This window comes from Quercus suber, unplaced genomic scaffold (genome assembly GCF_002906115.3).
Source record: "Quercus suber isolate HL8 unplaced genomic scaffold, Cork oak 2.0 scaffold_46, whole genome shotgun sequence".
In the NCBI taxonomy this organism is placed as follows: Eukaryota; Viridiplantae; Streptophyta; class Magnoliopsida; order Fagales; family Fagaceae; genus Quercus; species Quercus suber.
The window spans coordinates 273,757-290,531 of record NW_027069511.1 but is presented as its reverse complement, the minus strand read 5'-3'; the positions used below and the strand labels follow the sequence as shown (position 1 = coordinate 290,531).

Below are 16,775 nucleotides of genomic sequence, written 5' to 3'. Positions count from 1 at the left end.
GAATCGGATTATGTTTGTGGGTTTTGTTTGATTTTTGAAAAGATTGGATCTCAGATCGGATCTTTGCGTATATGCTTGTTTTCTGGGGGCATTTGGATCGGTTTAGATGATTGTAGAAGCTAAAATAATGGTGGGTTTTGAATTTGTGATTGTCCCATTGTTAAATTTTCTTGTTAATTGATATTCACGATGCAATCTATGTGTAATTTGATACCTGTAAATCCAATTGAGGTGTTGTTAATCATTTTGTGCTGTAACTGTGGGTTCTGGTGCTGTAAATGAAGAGAAAATGTGGTGTTTTTTTGGTTGTTTTGGTTAAAATGGGGTCGTTGCTTAATGACTTTGCGCATATGTGAATGCATTTGTGTGTTGTTTTTGGTCCTTTGTGTGATTCAGCTCTGGTTTTTTGGGCAGTAGTGAGAAATTTTATGTTTTTTGAGCTGAAAATTTTCTGTGCAATGTTGCTAAACATTACAGTGAGGAGGAAATTTTGGATTTAGGAAAGCGGAAATTTTGTCACCATTTGAACTAGGGCACTTAGACAATGGTGCAATCTTTGCTTCTTGTATGACTCAGGTCCTTTGTATTATTCAGTGTTTAGTTTTGTGCAGTAATAAAAAAAAAAAAACAGGGTTTGAGCTAATGCAATGCTGCTAAATATAACAGTGTGGAAGAGCTTTTAGATTTATGGAAGATTTGACAGAAAAATACTTATTTTTATATCATGTTTAGTCCAAGATCATTTTATTACCATTTGGACTAGGGCACATAAACAATTGTGTGAGCTATGTTTGTTGTATGATTTAGGATATCTTGGTTTATTAATTTATGTCGCAATGAACATTTAATTTCATTTGTGGGAATAGGTGTGAACTGCTCCAGTTTCTACCACTTTTGTTATATGCACTTGGGATAGCAGAAGCTGGAAATGGTTAAAAGGTTCATTCTGCTCTTTGCCTGCATACGGAGCCTTTTAATGAGTAGAGAGTGACCTAAATTAAATTTCTTACACTTTTCTCTTTTGAAACAGGTATGGAGTGTATTGATTTGCAGAAGATAACATGTTGCAGTGCATAGAGGGATTAAAGCATTTAGGTGCTTCCCTATTGCGGTGTTGTGATCTTGATTTATATAAACAGTCAAGAGGCCTTGAAGATCCCGAACTTCTTGCAAGGGAGACAGTGTGTATGCTATCAAATCTATTCTTTGCTTTTCATGACATTACTTATCTTTCAAATGTATTCCAATTAATAATTTTTTAACAACCATAGATAAATAATTATTTTTGCAATCAAAGCCAAGTTAAGAATGGTGCTGGTATGATTTTGTATCTTGTTTTAATTTTACCTGCATATCTTGCCAACAAGCTCCAGCTCAAATTGCACCTCCTCCCCTTGCAAGATCAAGGTGGAGGTTGAGGCCATGGGTTCAAAATCCACTTGGTGCATGTAACTTACAAATATTTATAAATATAACGTCTTCAGTTTTCTTGTAATATACCCGTCCTCTTTTCAAACGAACTATAGAACCATTCTACTGAAGAGTATTGTTATTTTTCTTCCTGGATGCTTTAGTGATCTTTCTAATTTTTCTTCCTGGATGCAGTCAGTGTAAGTGAAATAGAGGCACTTTATGAGCTCTTTAAGAAGATCAGCAGCGCTGTAATTGATGATGGGCTGATTAACAAGGTCTGTATGTGTCTTATATTGGACTACCTATGCTCTAGGCATATACTTGTTCACATATTTGGAGTGGACATGTCTTTGTGGTACTGCACCTCTACATGAAAATAATGATCCAGCCCTTTCCATAATCAGTTTATGGCTCTTTTCTACTTATTGGGAAAGAAAGAAAAAAAAGTTCATAGCTCTTTTCTGATATTTTCCTTTAATAACTTGTTGCAGGAAGAGTTCCAATTGGCATTATTCAAGACAAACAAGAAAGAGAGCCTGTTTGCTGATCGGGTAACCTACCTTTTTTTTCCTCTTTAACAAACCATTTTATCGTTGCACAGAGTAAAGCTTACCAGAGAATTTGTCTGTACAGTATTTTATTCATTCAGCTGCTGTTTGTGTATTATATCAACTGTAGTTCTCATCGCAGGTATTTGACTTGTTTGACACAAAGCACAATGGAATACTAGGTTTTGAAGAGTTTGCACGTGCTCTCTCTGTTTTTCATCCAAATGCACCTATTGACGATAAGATTGAATGTATGTGGTTTGGGATTCAATAAAATTCTCCTTTTTGTCATTTTTTTGTGTTCTTTAAGTAAAAATATGGTCATGATAAAATAATTCTGTCACACATGGAATGGATTAGAAGAGCAAATTTGCAATCATTTTTTGATTTTTCAGCTATACATCTGCCTACTAATTTCTTTTATGCTAACTCCATAATATCTTGTTCCAGTTTCTTTTCAACTGTACGATCTCAAGCAGCAAGGTTTTATTGAGAGACAGGAGGTAAATATTTCTTAAATGAATGATTTCTAAAATTGTAGATTTGGTTTTTTTCAAATTCTGTGTTCTTTGTAGGTGAAGCAAATGGTAGTGGCTACACTTGCTGAATCTGGAATGAATCTTTCAGATGATGTTATAGAAAGTATTATTGACAAGGTGCTCAGTGAACCTTATTTAATTAAGCTATTATTTTGTTGTATCATTATCACTGTCACTTGTTGCTTAAAGGAGGTGTAGTTGTTTCAGCATTGCTTGTTGCAAAAACACATGGATATTATCAATTAAGTATTGCTTTATGAACTAATGGAGCTTCTCTTTTTTCCCTGCTTTTCCAGACCTTTGAGGAAGCTGATACAAAACATGATGGGAAGATTGACAAGGAAGAGTGGAGAAGCCTTGTTTTGCGACATCCATCTCTCCTAAAGAATATGACCCTTCAATACTTGAAGTAAGTCATGAATCTATCTTTTTTTGTTTTTCTAACTTTTTGTTCGATTACATTTGAAAGGGTCATGAGAGCCATAATAACTAATAAAGCCTAATTTGAAAGACTTTTTTCTTTTTTTTACCGGATAAGTGACACATTTGAAAGACATAATCAAGTTTGATCTGAGAGGACTCTTGCAAGCATAAAAATTTTTAGACATTGAACTCTTGAGCCACTTGTGAATAAGTAGGATCCTAATTGTGCATCTGCGATTCTATGCTTCCACTATCTGATTTATGTGAATTGAACTTGTAGAAGCTTTTCTTTCTTTAACCTCAGGAAACTTTTTAAATTAATCATGTTACCTTTCATGACAACTGATATACCTCATTATGTCAGATTGCTGATTATGATCATATTTCATTTTTTTGAGCAGAGACATTACCACAACATTCCCAAGCTTTGTGTTCCATTCACAAGTTGATGATACCTGAACTCGAGATTTGCGCTGAAATTCAGCAGATTTTGTCAAGTATGGTTGGTTTGCTTCAAGACGTTATGGCCCTCTTATATGTTAGGGGGCCTAGAGAAAGGTTTTGCATCATTTTGGCTTTGGGTGTGAGGGTTTTTTGTCGTGTGTATTTGTATTCAGTGACTGGATTCTCTCTTCTTTCTGGATGTACGAGGTATGTGGGATTTTATCATGGAGCTTGCAGATATAATGGTTTATGGTTGTGCTTTCCAGACAAAAGATTTCAATGGTGTGAAAAAATTTGTAAGCAACAAACAGAATCCTTCAGGGGTTCTTCTCAAAAAATAAAGAATCCTTCAGGGGAAGAACTCGCTATTGGTGCAATTTTATTTATTCAGAGTATTGGATGAATGGCCAATGGAAAATGTGTACTTTCATGAAACCATACATGGCAGATCTAAACCATGTTCCACAAACCTGTCATAATTCAACTGAGACTAAACCGAATTTATATTCAACCTTTAAACTTAAAAGGTGGAAATTCTGTATTTGGACAAATTTGAAAAGGTATACCGGCAATAGAAAGATAGAATTAATTTCTTTCAATCACCTTCTGAGATTGTAACTTAAATTTGAATGAGATGAGACGGTATATTTCAACCTGAATATAATGGCATGTTATACACTAATACTGATTGCAGCATCTAGAATTAAAATAAGCCAACAAGACATTCATAAACCTTATAATGAGCAAGTTAATGAGAGCAGCTAGCAGTGATTGTCCTGTTTGTGGATTCTGGCAAAGGGGATGTTAGCCCTCGAATCAAGTTCCTAAACAAGGGTGTTAAGAGAATTTACTCGTTAAAGAGATTCCATTCTATGTCAGTAAAGTGGAAAATTCCTGCAGCCTGGCTCGTAGTTACTATTTAGGGAAAAAAGGACTGAACATTTGGAAAAGAAAACGGTCTGCCACTACCAAATCTTTCCAATCAGCAGTGGGAATAGATTCCAAGACATAACCCAACTTACATATTGCCTTTGATTAACTCAGATTCTGAGTTCATTCCTTTTATTGCAAACGAAAATGCAAAGAAAAGAACCTGCCTTCGATATAAACTCAGATTCTGAGTTCATTCCTTTAATTGCAAAAGAACATGCAAAGACAAGAACCTGATGAGCGTGCTGATACAGCAGCCGTAGTCCCATAAAGATTACCTGACGACTAAATAGGGAATTCCACAATCGTCCAAAAAGAAGATAAGCATGTTCATATGCACAAGAAGGCAGTCCCACATTCTTGTGAGAAACCAACTTCAGATAATTAACGCCATGGATCCGGACACTACACGTAACGTCACAGGATTCAAAGGCATGATTGATTTCCCAAGAGGGGAAAGACACGCAAGGAATATTATATTCCTACGAGTCTTCGATTTTACAATTAGAAGTAAATATTCAAAAACATGTCAAAGTAGTCTAATCTCGTGATACCACAACAAAGGGACACCAATGACCCTACAAAATTAGAGTTGAAGTAACATTGATCCCAAAATCCCAATGCTATATAAATAAGATAAGACGATGCAGGTATTTTTTTTAACCAGCTAAATAAGACCATTAATAATTCTGAAACATCAAACTTGATTAAAGTTTAAACTCAACTAGACAAAAAACCCCCACCAATCTTTAATACCTGACACGATCAAAAGAGCTATATCCAAAAGATGACGCATCAAAGCAATAGCAAAAAATTGTTCAGATCCTCCTCCAAGAGGAGGGGACCAAGGAGAATATATAACTAAAATAAACCATAACCACCGAAAATAATATGTTAAATTGCTAAATTTAATCAACTTCCTCCATCTTGCTGCCCTCAGCATCAGCATCAGCATCAGCTTCCTCCAATGCGGGCATCTCAGCATCACCATCACCTGCTTCCTCATCAATGCTCAAACCGAGTTTCAGCATCCTGTGGATCCTGTTGCCAAAGGTGTTGGGTTCATCAAGGCTGAAGCCTGAGGTGAGGAGGGCAGTCTCGAAAAGCAGGAGAACAAGGTCCTTCACTGATTTGTCATTCTTGTCAGCATCAGCCCTCTTCCTGAGCTCCTCCATGATAGAGTTCTCAGGGTTGATCTCCATGGTCTTCTTGCTTGACATGTAGCCAGCCATGCTGCTGTCCCTCAAAGCCTGTGCCTTCATGATTCTTTCCATGTTGGCAGTCCATCCATACTCACCAGTCACTAAACAGCAGGGAGAATCGACAACACGGTCAGAAACCACAACTTTCTCAACCTTGTCACCCAAAACATCCTTGATCACCTTGCAGAGACCCTCAAACTTCTCCTTCAACTCTTCCTGTCTCTTCTTCTCATCTTCACTCTCATCAAGTTTCAAACCTTCCTTGGTAGCAGAAACAAGCTTCTTGCCCTCGAATTCCTTGAGCTGACCAACAGCATACTCATCAATAGCATCAACCATGTACAGAACCTCATACCCCTTCTTCTTCAGCTTCTCAAGGAATGGAGAGTTCTCAACAGCCTTCTTGCTCTCACCAGTGATGTAATAGATGTCACTCTGGCCCTCCTTCATCCTGGTCACATAGTCCTTCAAGCTGGTCATCTCATCACCGCTCTTGGTGGAGTGGTAGCGGAGCAACTCAGCAAGCTTTGTTTTGTTTGTGGAATCCTCATGGATACCAAGCTTGAGATTCTTAGAGAAAGCCTCATAGAACTTAGTATAGTCTTCCTTGTTCTCAGCAATCTCAAAGAAGAGCTCAATGCACTTCTTAACCAAATTCTTGCGGATGACCTTAAGGATCTTGTTCTGCTGAAGGGTCTCCCTTGAAATGTTGAGAGGAAGGTCCTCAGAATCAACAATACCCTTAACAAATCCAAGGTATTCAGGGATCAGCTCCTCACAGTTGTCCATGATAAATACACGACGAACATAGAGCTTAATATTGTTTGGCTTCTTCCTTGTGTCAAAAAGATCAAAAGGTGCCCTCTTTGGTGCAAAGAGGATAGCCTTGAACTCAAGCTGACCTTCAACTGAGAAGTGCTTCACTGCCAAGTGCTCTTCCCAGTCATTTGTAAGGCTCTTATAGAAAGCAGCATACTCTTCCTTTGTAATCTCCTCAGGCTTCCTCATCCAGATGGGTTTTTGTTTGTTCACCAAAGACCACTCATGGGACACCTCCTTGATCTTCTTCTTCTTTTTTTCTTCCTTCTCCTTCTCTTCATCAATCTCCTCAACCTTACCCTCCTCATCCTTCTTCTCTTCCTCATCCTTTTTCTCTTCCTCATCCTCATCATCAGAAATTTCCTTTTCAGTGGTCTTCTCAATCCAAAGGGAAATTGGGTAGCTAATAAACTCGGAGTGCTTCTTGATCAAATCCTTCAAGCGGCGCTCCTCAAGGTATTCAAGCTGGTCTTCCTTGAGGTAGAGAGTAATCTTGGTACCTCTACCAAGGACCTCACCAGAGTTGTCTCTGGTAACAGTGAATGACCCACCAGCTTGTGACTCCCACACATACTGCTCATCATCATTGTGCTTTGTGGTGACAATAACCTTCTCAGCAACAAGGTATGCTGAGTAGAAACCAACACCAAACTGACCAATCATGCTCACATCAGCCCCAGCTGCAAGGGCTTCCATGAACTCTTTGGTTCCAGACCTAGCAATGGTACCCAAGTTGTTCACCAAATCTGTCCAAACACAAAATATAAAACCATGAATAACCTAATCATATAATAAGCACAAAACAATGCATCATTCACAACAAACTCAAACCAAGAACTTACCAGCTTTAGTCATGCCAATACCACTGTCAATAATGGTCAGGGTATTGTTGGTCTTGTCAGGAATGATGTGAATGAAAAGATCTGGTTGACCATCTAGCTTGCTCTTGTCGGTCAAGCTCTCAAATCGAATCTTGTCAAGAGCCTAAACACAGTACCAAAAAAAATATTAAAACCCACGTTTTAAACATAAATCCACAATCATAATCTATAGACAACCTAAACATAGTCCCCAAATAGAGATTCATAGTCAAGTTCTAAACCATATCTACAATCATAATGTATATTTGACAAAATCAAAACAAAACGCCATTGAAGTTCAAATGCAAAGAAACACAAACAAAAGAAACCCACTTCTATTAAGTAGTCCTGTAACACCCCGGGGGGGGGGGGGGGGGAAAAAAAACTCATATAATCCAATTGGGCTCTTATAAAATCAAAAACCCCAGAAATTTTAAAATAGAAACATGTATAAGAATCCTAAACAGATTAAAGTCATATACATAATAACCCAATTAGCCAATTAGATTTTTTTTTTTCTGGCAGCTACTACAGTTATAATATTTTCCCAATAGTAGCATACATGAACAAGAAACAAATTTAATAATCCCAAACAGATAGATATTACAAAATCACATTCGACCCATTATAGTTTGGCATATAAATAGTCAAAAAAATTCATTCAGATGCAATTACTAACATATCACACACATATAAACGAAAAAAGAAACAAAATTTTCATCCTTTTTTATGATATTCCAAATAATTTTAGGCATAAAACTAAACCAATGTATGGGAACCATAGTGGATCTATATTCATGGTCTACTACAACATCACAACAAACAAACATAAACACTAAAAAAAAAAATCTACAAATCGAAAATCAAACACAGAGACATGTTCTCATATAATCAGTAAAAAGACGAAACTTTTTGAACGAAAGCAATAGAGAGAGAGGGGGAGATAAAGGAACATACATCAGAGGCATTGCTGATAAGCTCACGGAGAAAGATCTCCTTGTTGCTGTAGAAAGTGTTGATGATCAAACTCAACAGCTGGTTGATCTCAGCCTGGAAAGCAAACGTCTCAGTATCCGACATTCTCTCTCTCTAAACAAAAATAAAAACCAAAACTTGTTTTTCAAAGAAGAAAGAATAGGAAGAAATCGAAGAGAGTTTCTCCGAGATTCAGAAGAAAGAGGAGGAATAGAGTGTATTCAAAGGGCGCTGTGAGGGGGTCTTTATATAGTAGCTCTACTAGGGTTTCTAGATCCTTCTATTTTTATTTTTTTATAAACAATTATTTGTAATTATTAATGTTGTTTTTTTCTTTTGGTTTTTTTTAGAGGGAGACTCGGGCGGTCTACGGTAGGGTATTGATTGGGTTACCTGTAGGGACTTGGAAACTTTGTGAGAGTTTCTTGGTTGGGGTTTGGAAATTATGAAAAAGTCTTTTAACCCAAAAAAAAAAAATCACAACTTTTTGTCACAATTGAATAGTGGCAGAATATGACTGGTGGAAAAGTGTGATGGTTGAAAAAAAAATAATAATGAATTTATGTGTAAGTGATGATTAGTCACTCACAATATATTATGTCAGGATTGTGATATAAAATTGTAAAATAATATGTAGCATTTTTAAAGTTAAACTACTTGGAAATTATATGTGAGTTTCGTGGGTACAATAAGTTTATGGGTAAGTAATGATTAACCACTACTAATATATTAAATCAAAATTATGATAAAAAAATTATGGAATAATTTGTAACAATTTTAAAGCTAAACTACTTGGAAATTATATGGGAGTTTCATGGGAACGTGTACTCTAGGGTGATGTAATCGGTGGGAAAGTGAGGATGAGGTGGGGTTTGTGTACGGGCGTGACTCGGAGAGATAGAAAGCAAGGCAGGCATGAAGTCTCCTTCAAGGAAAGGATTACTTCCTCGTAATTTACTTTACATTGATTTTAAAAATAATAATAATAAATTCAAACTTTTTAATACTAATAAAATTGTAATCGAAATAAGGTTTTAAAGAATTTTAGTAATAGAGTTTAATCTATAGTAGAATTGGATAGATAGTTTTAATGTGTTTATAATAATGCAATGAGAACTCTATTATTTTACCATTTTTAATTAATTTAAAAAAAATTAAATTAGAAATTTTGGGTAAAAGAAAGACCTAATTTTTTTTTTTATTTGGATTGTTGTGTACCTTAATTAAAATAAGCATGCGCCAAATGCAAAAATTAAATACAAATTTTATTTAAAACAATAAATTATAAATATTATCTAAAGTGTCATAATAATTAACGAGTCATGTCATGTTTAGCTTATTGAAAGAGAATTACAAAAAAAATTATAATATTTATTATTGAAAGTAAAATATGTTTTAATAGAATAACTAAATATATTCATAAAATTGGTTGTGAGATGTAATATTATAATAAAACTTAAGACATATTTTAGTAAATATTTTACTCATACTGATAAGTGTAAACTTGTCAGTGATGTTCGTCGGACGGAGCTAATCCTTCGGCCTACCGAGATGGACACCGGTGTGGTGCCTGTCACAATGGCTCCGATGCCAAAGTTAGAATTATGGAACTCTCTTTTTAAGAAAAGCAATAAAATGAACAAAAAAGCAAATAACAATATTCTTTCTTACTTGTCTCTCCCCTCCTTCGTGGGAGTGTATGGGTTTTATATATGTTCTCATCGTCCCTAGCCGTTGGAGGAGTTATGGAGGTCTTAATGCTCCATTGGGTAACGCTTCGGGACTGTGTAATGAGGCATCAATGTCTCCAAACGGTTCGTACAGTTGGAAGTGTAACCGTTTAGTTGACTGCATTAAATGGACTAGATGTCCTCGTCAGTATCGTGGCCTTCTACGTTGCTCATCCTGAGGACGTTCTCGTCCGTATGAAGACATCGTCCTCATAGGAAAAGCTTGATGGTTTCGTCAGTACTTATTTACCTCGTCACATACAAATATATATTTTTTTAAATATGAGAGAGATATTAATTTTTTACATATTTTTTATTTTCATACTTGTTTTGTGCATGGGGAAAATTAGTTTATTTAAAAATACATTAATTTTATAAATTATTACACCTACTAAATAATAGTATCACAACCCTTTTTAAAAATGAATAGTTATTCATCATTTTAAAGAATAGTGGTCCTTGATCCACCTTTGTAGGTAATTTGTGCTAATCTATCTTATAAGTAATTTTTTAAGAAAGATTATAGGATCACAACAAATTTTATATTTGTTTTCACAACCATTTGATTTGGTTGACTTTGAGAAAGTTTACAAGCAAGCAGTTACAATTTATCACATAAAATAGTTGTAAAAAAAAAGGTGTATAATTGATTATGGTTTAAGATATATTTTTAAAAAACTATTTTATTTTAAGATAAAATTTAGCAACAAAATTGGTTGTAAATTAAAGTTACAACCTTACTCATCTTTTTATTGGGGGTGAATTTTAACAAATTCACCATTGAATTACATCTTCTTTTTATATCTTTCATACTTGCCAAATTTTTAGAAAATTAAATATTAATAACTATGTAATTAATAAATGTTTAAATTGCAATTTTTTGTAGTTTAAAATTATGTATAAAATATAAGATTGTAGATCGCACAGTAAACAATATCTAATTTATACAAAATTTGACATGTTTATTAAGAGTATAAAAAACATGTACTTTAACGATTAGATTTTCAAAATATGTACTAATATTTATTTTATTAAGTAAAGTTGTAGAATTTAGACTACAATTAATTTTAGAGTTAAACTTTGAAATTTATTTGAAGCAATCAATGGATTTCAAATAAGTTTTGAAATCATAAATATGGCTTTGATTAGCTGGGAGCCTGAAGGTAATGCCAAATGTGCAAGTGCAAGCCTTCACTTCTTCAGTACCACCAATCAAATGTTATTCTCTTACAATTACACGTGGCACAAGTTTACTGGCCATGATGGGTGCCTGTACACAGGAGCAGTCCTTACCTTACTAATTCCTCAGTTGGTCCGCTAAGTACTCTGCTTATCCATTGTTTTAACAATACCTCTGAAACTGCCATTTGGCATTTGGCATTTCTTTTGAGAATGGGTGCTCTTCCATTCCAAAGCTTAGCGTTTTTACCTTGTGCTGCTTCTTTATCCCCAAGGTATAATCTTTGCTCTTTTATTTATTAATTTTTTTCCAAAGTCTTCATTTTTAATGCTAAAAAATAATCAAATTTAGTTGCAGTAGAATTTGTGGCTATAGGGATAGAATAAGAGTCTTTTGGCAATTGGGTATGCTTTGTTTATTCTTTGTTGTTTCAATTAGAATTTATTGAGCATTTGGGTTCAATGTTCTTTCCTTTGGCATCTGGGTATGCTGCATATTTAGGAGTATACAGCTGAAATGTTGTTCTTGACTGTTAAAAGAATATTGAAGTATAATTCTAACAAAGGTTTTGTTGTATTGATGCCCCGGATTATGTGGATTGGATTGGATGTGTGTGTGTGTTGTGCGAGTATGTGCTGAGTCCCACATTGAATGTTTAATCGGTAGATGATCTTGGTTATATAAGTGATTATTAGGAGCCTGAAATCTATCTGGACTAGTCCTTTTAGGGTGTATGAGGGCCTCTCACCAAATAATTAAGCCTTTGTGTTCGATGCTCTATCACAAAATGATTGCAGTTCTTATGTCACAAGCTGACACAAGCATCGGCTTGAGGTTACTTACTGAGATGTTCTGCAAAAACACATGATAGACATATCTTAGTGGATGCAAGCCAAGGACATAGAGTCTAATACATTAGCATGGTATTTTTTTTTTTCTTGTCTTGTAAAAAATATGAAGACGATTAGTATATCCAAAACCTAAATGATGCCTTAAAATCTAAATTTTATGTTTTTGATTGGTATCTATATGTATCCTTTAGAGAAAAATAGAGACCTTTATGTTGAGTAGCATAACCCTTTAAGTCTTTAACTTTGTTTGCTTTTGTCAGCTGTATGAAGAATGAGCAACCTAAAAATGGTATGGCTAAAAGTTTGCATGATAGATATCGCTCACTAGTGGTCAAAAGATTGCCAAGAAGGCTTCTTTTGCAGTTTATGGGGTTCAACCCCATCCTATTATGTGTTTATCCCATTATTGCTGCACCGCTGCCAGAGATGAAGGAACCTGAAGTTATTCGGTAAAATGTTTTATGTGTTCTGGTTCATTGATTTGCTGTCCTTCTTGGTTCTCTCTCTCTCTCTTCACACACACACACACACAAACTTCGATTTGATTCTCAAACATGGCAGTCAGAAGGTTGTCACAAGCTTCACTTTAGTGCCCGTTTGGTGCTGCCTTTTTTCAGCCTTTTGAAAATGGGATTGTTTGAGAATTTGTACCTAGAAAAAAATGAAGTTTAGAAAGCTATATTTGAAAAAGTGCAAATTGAAAACGTGTTACCAAACGAGCACTAGAATTTTATCGATTCTCATATGTGATTATTATTTGGGAATTTGAAGCATCCAGGGCCTTAAAGCTAGCCAGTGGTGTGAGAATTCAAGGTATAAATATCCGTATCATTCACATTCATTTTTCTTGATAAAGATATTAAGTGTATTTAATATGTTTATTTAGAGGAACATCTTAGATGATCTTATATTAAGAATTAGACATAAAAATTCAGTGACAGTTGCTAAGTATACGTTAATTTTCTGTTTGTTGCATTCAATTTATTAGCTAATCACCTTGAATTTTTTTCTTTTCTGTATTGTGTTTGAAAAATTGCTTTATCTTTCTGCTCGATATATTGTCTTACATCTCATTTTCCTCATTTGAGCTTCTCCACAGTGGATTGACCTTTTAAGAGATGATATTTTCTTGAACTGTTGCCAATCATTTAAGCTTTATTTAGGATGTGTCACAAGATTTTATATGGAAGTGATTCACTAACATCCCCATTTAATAAGAAGGCATCATGCTCTCAACACGATAGGAACACTAAGCATAATTAACTTGTTTTCTCCTAAATTATACACCAACATCCTTGAGTTTACTTTTTTTCAGAGATTATTGAAGGGGAAGGACCAGAAGCCAATGAAGGAGATGTAGTTGAAGTTAATTATGTATGCAGGCGTGCAAATGGATATTTTGTTCACAGGTAATTTAAAAATTACACATGTGGTTATTTACGAAATCACCATAGAGGGAATGAATATTTTTGTCTAAAATTGAGGATCCAAATTCAAACCATTGCAGGATTTTTTATACAGACTTCAATTGACTAATTATCTTGTTTCCAGTGTTCGCTTTCTTGCACTAATACTAGTTAATCTGACCACCCTCTGTGATCTCTTTTGAACTCATGCTATACTGTAGTACTGTGGATCAATTCAGTGGAGAAAGCAAACCAATTACACTTCCTTTGGATGAGAACCAGGTTTTTTCTGTTCTAGACTTAAGTAAATTGTCACTTCTTTTTCTAGTGAATACTAGGACAGGGTGTAGTGAAATTAGAAGATCATTCCTTATGCCAAAAAGAGAAAGGTAAAATATGAAAGAATGGAAAATATGAGGAGTATTGCTTGAGATCATATTTACTATTTCAATACCATTTAGCAATTTTCATCTTCACGCTGCAATGGGGCAATTTAGATCACTTTCATTGTTATCGCCACTATCAATAAGTGACCTCTTCCGGTGAAATATCAAATGTCTGATATCAGATGTTTCAAATTTAATCTCACCATATTCCTTTAGTCTTCTTCCCAAACCACCTTTTACTTCTTGTTGTTTTTATGTTCCATTCATTCTAACTTCAGGTGCATATCAATTGAGACTCCCTTTGTATCTGCTCCTTGACTTAGCTCAATAATTTTTCAGCACTAACATTTTTTGTAAGCTTTCCCTATTGAATAAAAAAATTAATCAACTTGATAATATAGATTCAGCTCAAAATATTCATTAGAATCAGCACTAACTTGTCTCCTAATTGTTGGTTTATTTACTTTTTGCAAGCATATAATCAGGCAAGACACAGTATCTAAGTTGCTTCTCATGACAGGTTATAGAGGGCTTGAAGGAGGTTCTGATTGGCATGAGGGTTGGAGGTATTGGAATGTCCACTTATCAATTGGTTTCCAACTTCTTTAGTGATTTTTGCTATTAAATGCTACCTCAATTTTTTTGGCCTGCTATGATGATATACATCCTCAGCAGTCAGCAGTGGCTTAAATTTTCAATTTCACCCAATGCCCCTGTATTTTATTTCATTTCCTTTTAATTTTTTTTTTATCGGTAAATAAAAATTTTATTATTAAACAAAATAAATACAGGAATAGACATTTTATTAGTGGTGGTGTGTAGGCATCCAGTTTTTTCCCCTCATTGGCCTATACCTTGAGGGGGTTCCTCGTCATAAAAAAAATAAAAAACAAAAATAAATACAGAAAAGTTGAAACAATTGTGCCCCTAGTACTCAGGTATTATACTAAGGGAGACAATATTAATTAAATGTTATTCTCTTAAATCTTAATACTGGATTAAGCCGGTAAATAACTTAATCACCACTCTCTCTCTCTCTCTAATAATCTATTTATCATTCCAATAAGCAAATTTTGTCAAAATCTTTTAAACAAGAGTCTGAATGGTAAATTTGTATTCATTTCATATGTTAGTAAAAATGTGATGTTTACATTTTGGTGGTTGTAGATCCTCATGTCTGCCTTTTGCTATCAATTCCATAAACATAAAGAAATTACTGACATTTCCAGGAAAAAGAAGAGCATTAATACCTCCTTCTTTGGGATACATAGACGAAAACTTACAGCCAATCCCTGAAGAGGTTACACTTTAACTTGTCTGTTTATTATTCTAGTATTTGTACTCCCATAACCTTTTTTGTTAAAATTACTATTTTGTTTTTCTTTTGTTGCCATCTCTTTAATGGAATCACTCTCCCTATTGCATTTTTCAGTTTTCACTCACAATATTAAAAAGTATTAAGGATAAAGAGTTTGTGTTGTACATTGATTAAATTAAGACTAAAACATATATGATTTTTGGTTCATGGTTGCAGTTTGGTCCTAGACGTAGCCTTTTATCGCATGCAAATGAACCTTTGGTATTTGAGGTGCAGCTGTTGAAAGTAATATTCAAGAATTCTTTTTGAATACTCGTATTCAATTCTTTTGTGAAGAATATACAAGTTATATTTTGGTGGGTAATAGTGAAGTTTTATTTTTTTGAAATTTGATTATTGTATTTGGAACTTCTTCCCTCCCCATATGTAGTTTGAATGGACAACGTTATTTGGACTGTTGTAGAATATCTTAGATCTGAATCAAGTAATGCCCCACTGCCAATTCATGTACTAAAGAAATAATTTGGGGTGGACACATTCAAAAGAATTGTCTACTAGAAAGTGGACTGGTATGGACCATGGAGTCATGGACTAAGTTCTTGTAAAAATATATGGATATGTGTAATTTAAAGGGTTGATTTTTATGCTTAATCATATCTTCTATATATAAAATAGTCACTACGTAAAGCTACAAGGACGTGGCTACAGTAAGTTTGGTTTATTCAATGTAGGAGTTGTGAGGGGCTTTATATAGTGAGCTCTACTAGGGTTTTTAGATCCTTCTATTTCACCTTTTTTTTAATAAACAATTATTTGTAATTATTAATGATTTTTTTTTAGGGAGACTCAGGCGGTCTAAGGGGGTATTGATTGAGTTACCTGTTGGGACTTGGAAACTTTGTGGGAGTTTAATCTATAATAATATTGGATAAATAGTTTTAATGTGTTTATAATAATGCAATGAGAACTCTATTAATATACCATTTTAATTAATTAAAAAAAAAAAAAAAACAAGTTAGAGATTTTGTGTAAAAACACTACCTATTTTTTTTTATTTTTTTTTATTTTATTTGGATTGATTGTATACCTTGAATAAAATAAGTAGTATGTATGCAAGATGCAAAGAATAAATAAGAATTTTATTTGTTTCTCAAAAAAAAAAAAATTATTTAAAACAACAAATTACAAATACTATCAAAACTAACTCTAACTAATCCATTCAGCAGGAGAGAGAAGAATGGAAATGGATGGAATGAAATGAATTATTTTTTAATATTCATTTCATTTTCTTGTTTGAGAGTTTGAATAGGAATGAATTGAACGAATAGGAGAGAACCTTCATTCCTTTTCATTCTCTTAAAATTTCATACTTTCATTCCTCCCAAAATTAGGTAGGTTTGTTGCGACCTAGTTAATGATTTTCAAATAAATTTTTTTGATAATAAAAGAAGGGGAAATTTTTTTTTTTTTCAAAAAATAAAGAGAGCAAAATCATGTAAATCATTTTTTTTATTATTAAATCATGCATTCCCAAGAGGGACAAGTCAATACCAAGACTCCAATTATTAAAAATGAGATGACCAAGTAAGGTGACCATTCACTACCAAGAAGTGGTGGCATGCGAATCACATATAGACATTTTCCCTAATAATTTCAAACCCATGAAGCATTCATTTCTCCACACACATAATTCTCAACTACGCACAAAATATCCTACCAAAGTGTGTTTTGGATCCTCGGTCGATAAGTGA

General features: G+C 34.2%; 3 protein-coding genes across 5 annotated transcripts; 2 read left to right on the top strand and 1 right to left on the bottom strand.

Annotated features, from left to right (window-relative positions):
- Positions 1 to 817: 817 nt before the first annotated feature.
- On the top strand, positions 818 to 3,753 carry LOC111992147 (calcineurin B-like protein 3). 2 transcript variants are annotated; one of them, XM_024023971.2, is made up of 9 exons: positions 818 to 939; positions 1,031 to 1,185; positions 1,606 to 1,688; positions 1,905 to 1,964; positions 2,104 to 2,212; positions 2,412 to 2,464; positions 2,537 to 2,617; positions 2,797 to 2,909; positions 3,325 to 3,753. In XM_024023971.2, exons 2-9 carry the CDS (start codon positions 1,062 to 1,064, stop codon positions 3,380 to 3,382), a joined length of 681 nt encoding a protein of 226 aa, XP_023879739.1. In that variant the 5' UTR covers positions 818 to 939; positions 1,031 to 1,061; the 3' UTR covers positions 3,383 to 3,753. The 2 variants fall into 2 exon arrangements, with proteins under 2 accessions (XP_023879739.1, XP_023879738.1); XM_024023970.2 differs by having other exon boundaries at positions 2,092 to 2,212.
- Positions 3,754 to 4,981: 1,228 nt separating this feature from the next.
- Positions 4,982 to 8,395, bottom strand: LOC111992131 (heat shock cognate protein 80). Its single transcript, XM_024023953.2, has 3 exons — positions 8,136 to 8,395; positions 7,161 to 7,302; positions 4,982 to 7,064 (listed from the first exon to the last, which is right to left on the bottom strand). Exons 1-3 carry the CDS (start codon positions 8,256 to 8,258, stop codon positions 5,206 to 5,208), a joined length of 2,124 nt encoding a protein of 707 aa, XP_023879721.2. The 5' UTR covers positions 8,259 to 8,395; the 3' UTR covers positions 4,982 to 5,205.
- Positions 8,396 to 11,214: 2,819 nt separating this feature from the next.
- Positions 11,215 to 15,675, top strand: LOC111992153 (peptidyl-prolyl cis-trans isomerase FKBP16-1, chloroplastic). Of its 2 annotated transcripts, XM_024023980.2 has the most exons (8): positions 11,215 to 11,337; positions 12,175 to 12,363; positions 12,693 to 12,727; positions 13,230 to 13,323; positions 13,542 to 13,602; positions 14,227 to 14,272; positions 14,936 to 15,006; positions 15,241 to 15,675. In XM_024023980.2, exons 1-8 carry the CDS (start codon positions 11,276 to 11,278, stop codon positions 15,331 to 15,333), a joined length of 651 nt encoding a protein of 216 aa, XP_023879748.1. In that variant the 5' UTR covers positions 11,215 to 11,275; the 3' UTR covers positions 15,334 to 15,675. The 2 variants fall into 2 exon arrangements, with proteins under 2 accessions (XP_023879748.1, XP_023879749.1); XM_024023981.2 differs by lacking the exon at positions 15,241 to 15,675 and having other exon boundaries at positions 14,874 to 14,980.
- The last annotated feature ends 1,100 nt before the right edge of the window (positions 15,676 to 16,775 follow it).

What these genes read in the sequence shown, in the direction of transcription:
- LOC111992147 (XM_024023970.2), top strand. Translation starts at nt 1,062, where the DNA reads ATGTTGCAGTGCATAGAGGGATTAAAGCATTTAGGTGCTTCCCTATTG. An exon ending in TCTTGCAAGGGAGACAGTGT is followed by an intron (nt 1,186 to 1,605) that starts GTATGCTATCAA and finishes TCCTGGATGCAG; the next exon opens with TCAGTGTAAGTGAAATAGAG. An exon ending in GTTTTATTGAGAGACAGGAG is followed by an intron (nt 2,465 to 2,536) that starts GTAAATATTTCT and finishes TGTTCTTTGTAG; the next exon opens with GTGAAGCAAATGGTAGTGGC.
- LOC111992131 (XM_024023953.2), bottom strand. Translation starts at nt 8,258, where the DNA reads ATGTCGGATACTGAGACGTTTGCTTTCCAGGCTGAGATCAACCAGCTG. An exon ending in TTATCAGCAATGCCTCTGAT is followed by an intron (nt 7,303 to 8,135) that starts GTATGTTCCTTT and finishes TACTGTGTTTAG; the next exon opens with GCTCTTGACAAGATTCGATT. An exon ending in TATTGGCATGACTAAAGCTG is followed by an intron (nt 7,065 to 7,160) that starts GTAAGTTCTTGG and finishes GTGTTTGGACAG; the next exon opens with ATTTGGTGAACAACTTGGGT.
- LOC111992153 (XM_024023980.2), top strand. Translation starts at nt 11,276, where the DNA reads ATGGGTGCTCTTCCATTCCAAAGCTTAGCGTTTTTACCTTGTGCTGCT. An exon ending in AAGGAACCTGAAGTTATTCG is followed by an intron (nt 12,364 to 12,692) that starts GTAAAATGTTTT and finishes TGAAGCATCCAG; the next exon opens with GGCCTTAAAGCTAGCCAGTG. An exon ending in TTCCTTTGGATGAGAACCAG is followed by an intron (nt 13,603 to 14,226) that starts GTTTTTTCTGTT and finishes TTCTCATGACAG; the next exon opens with GTTATAGAGGGCTTGAAGGA.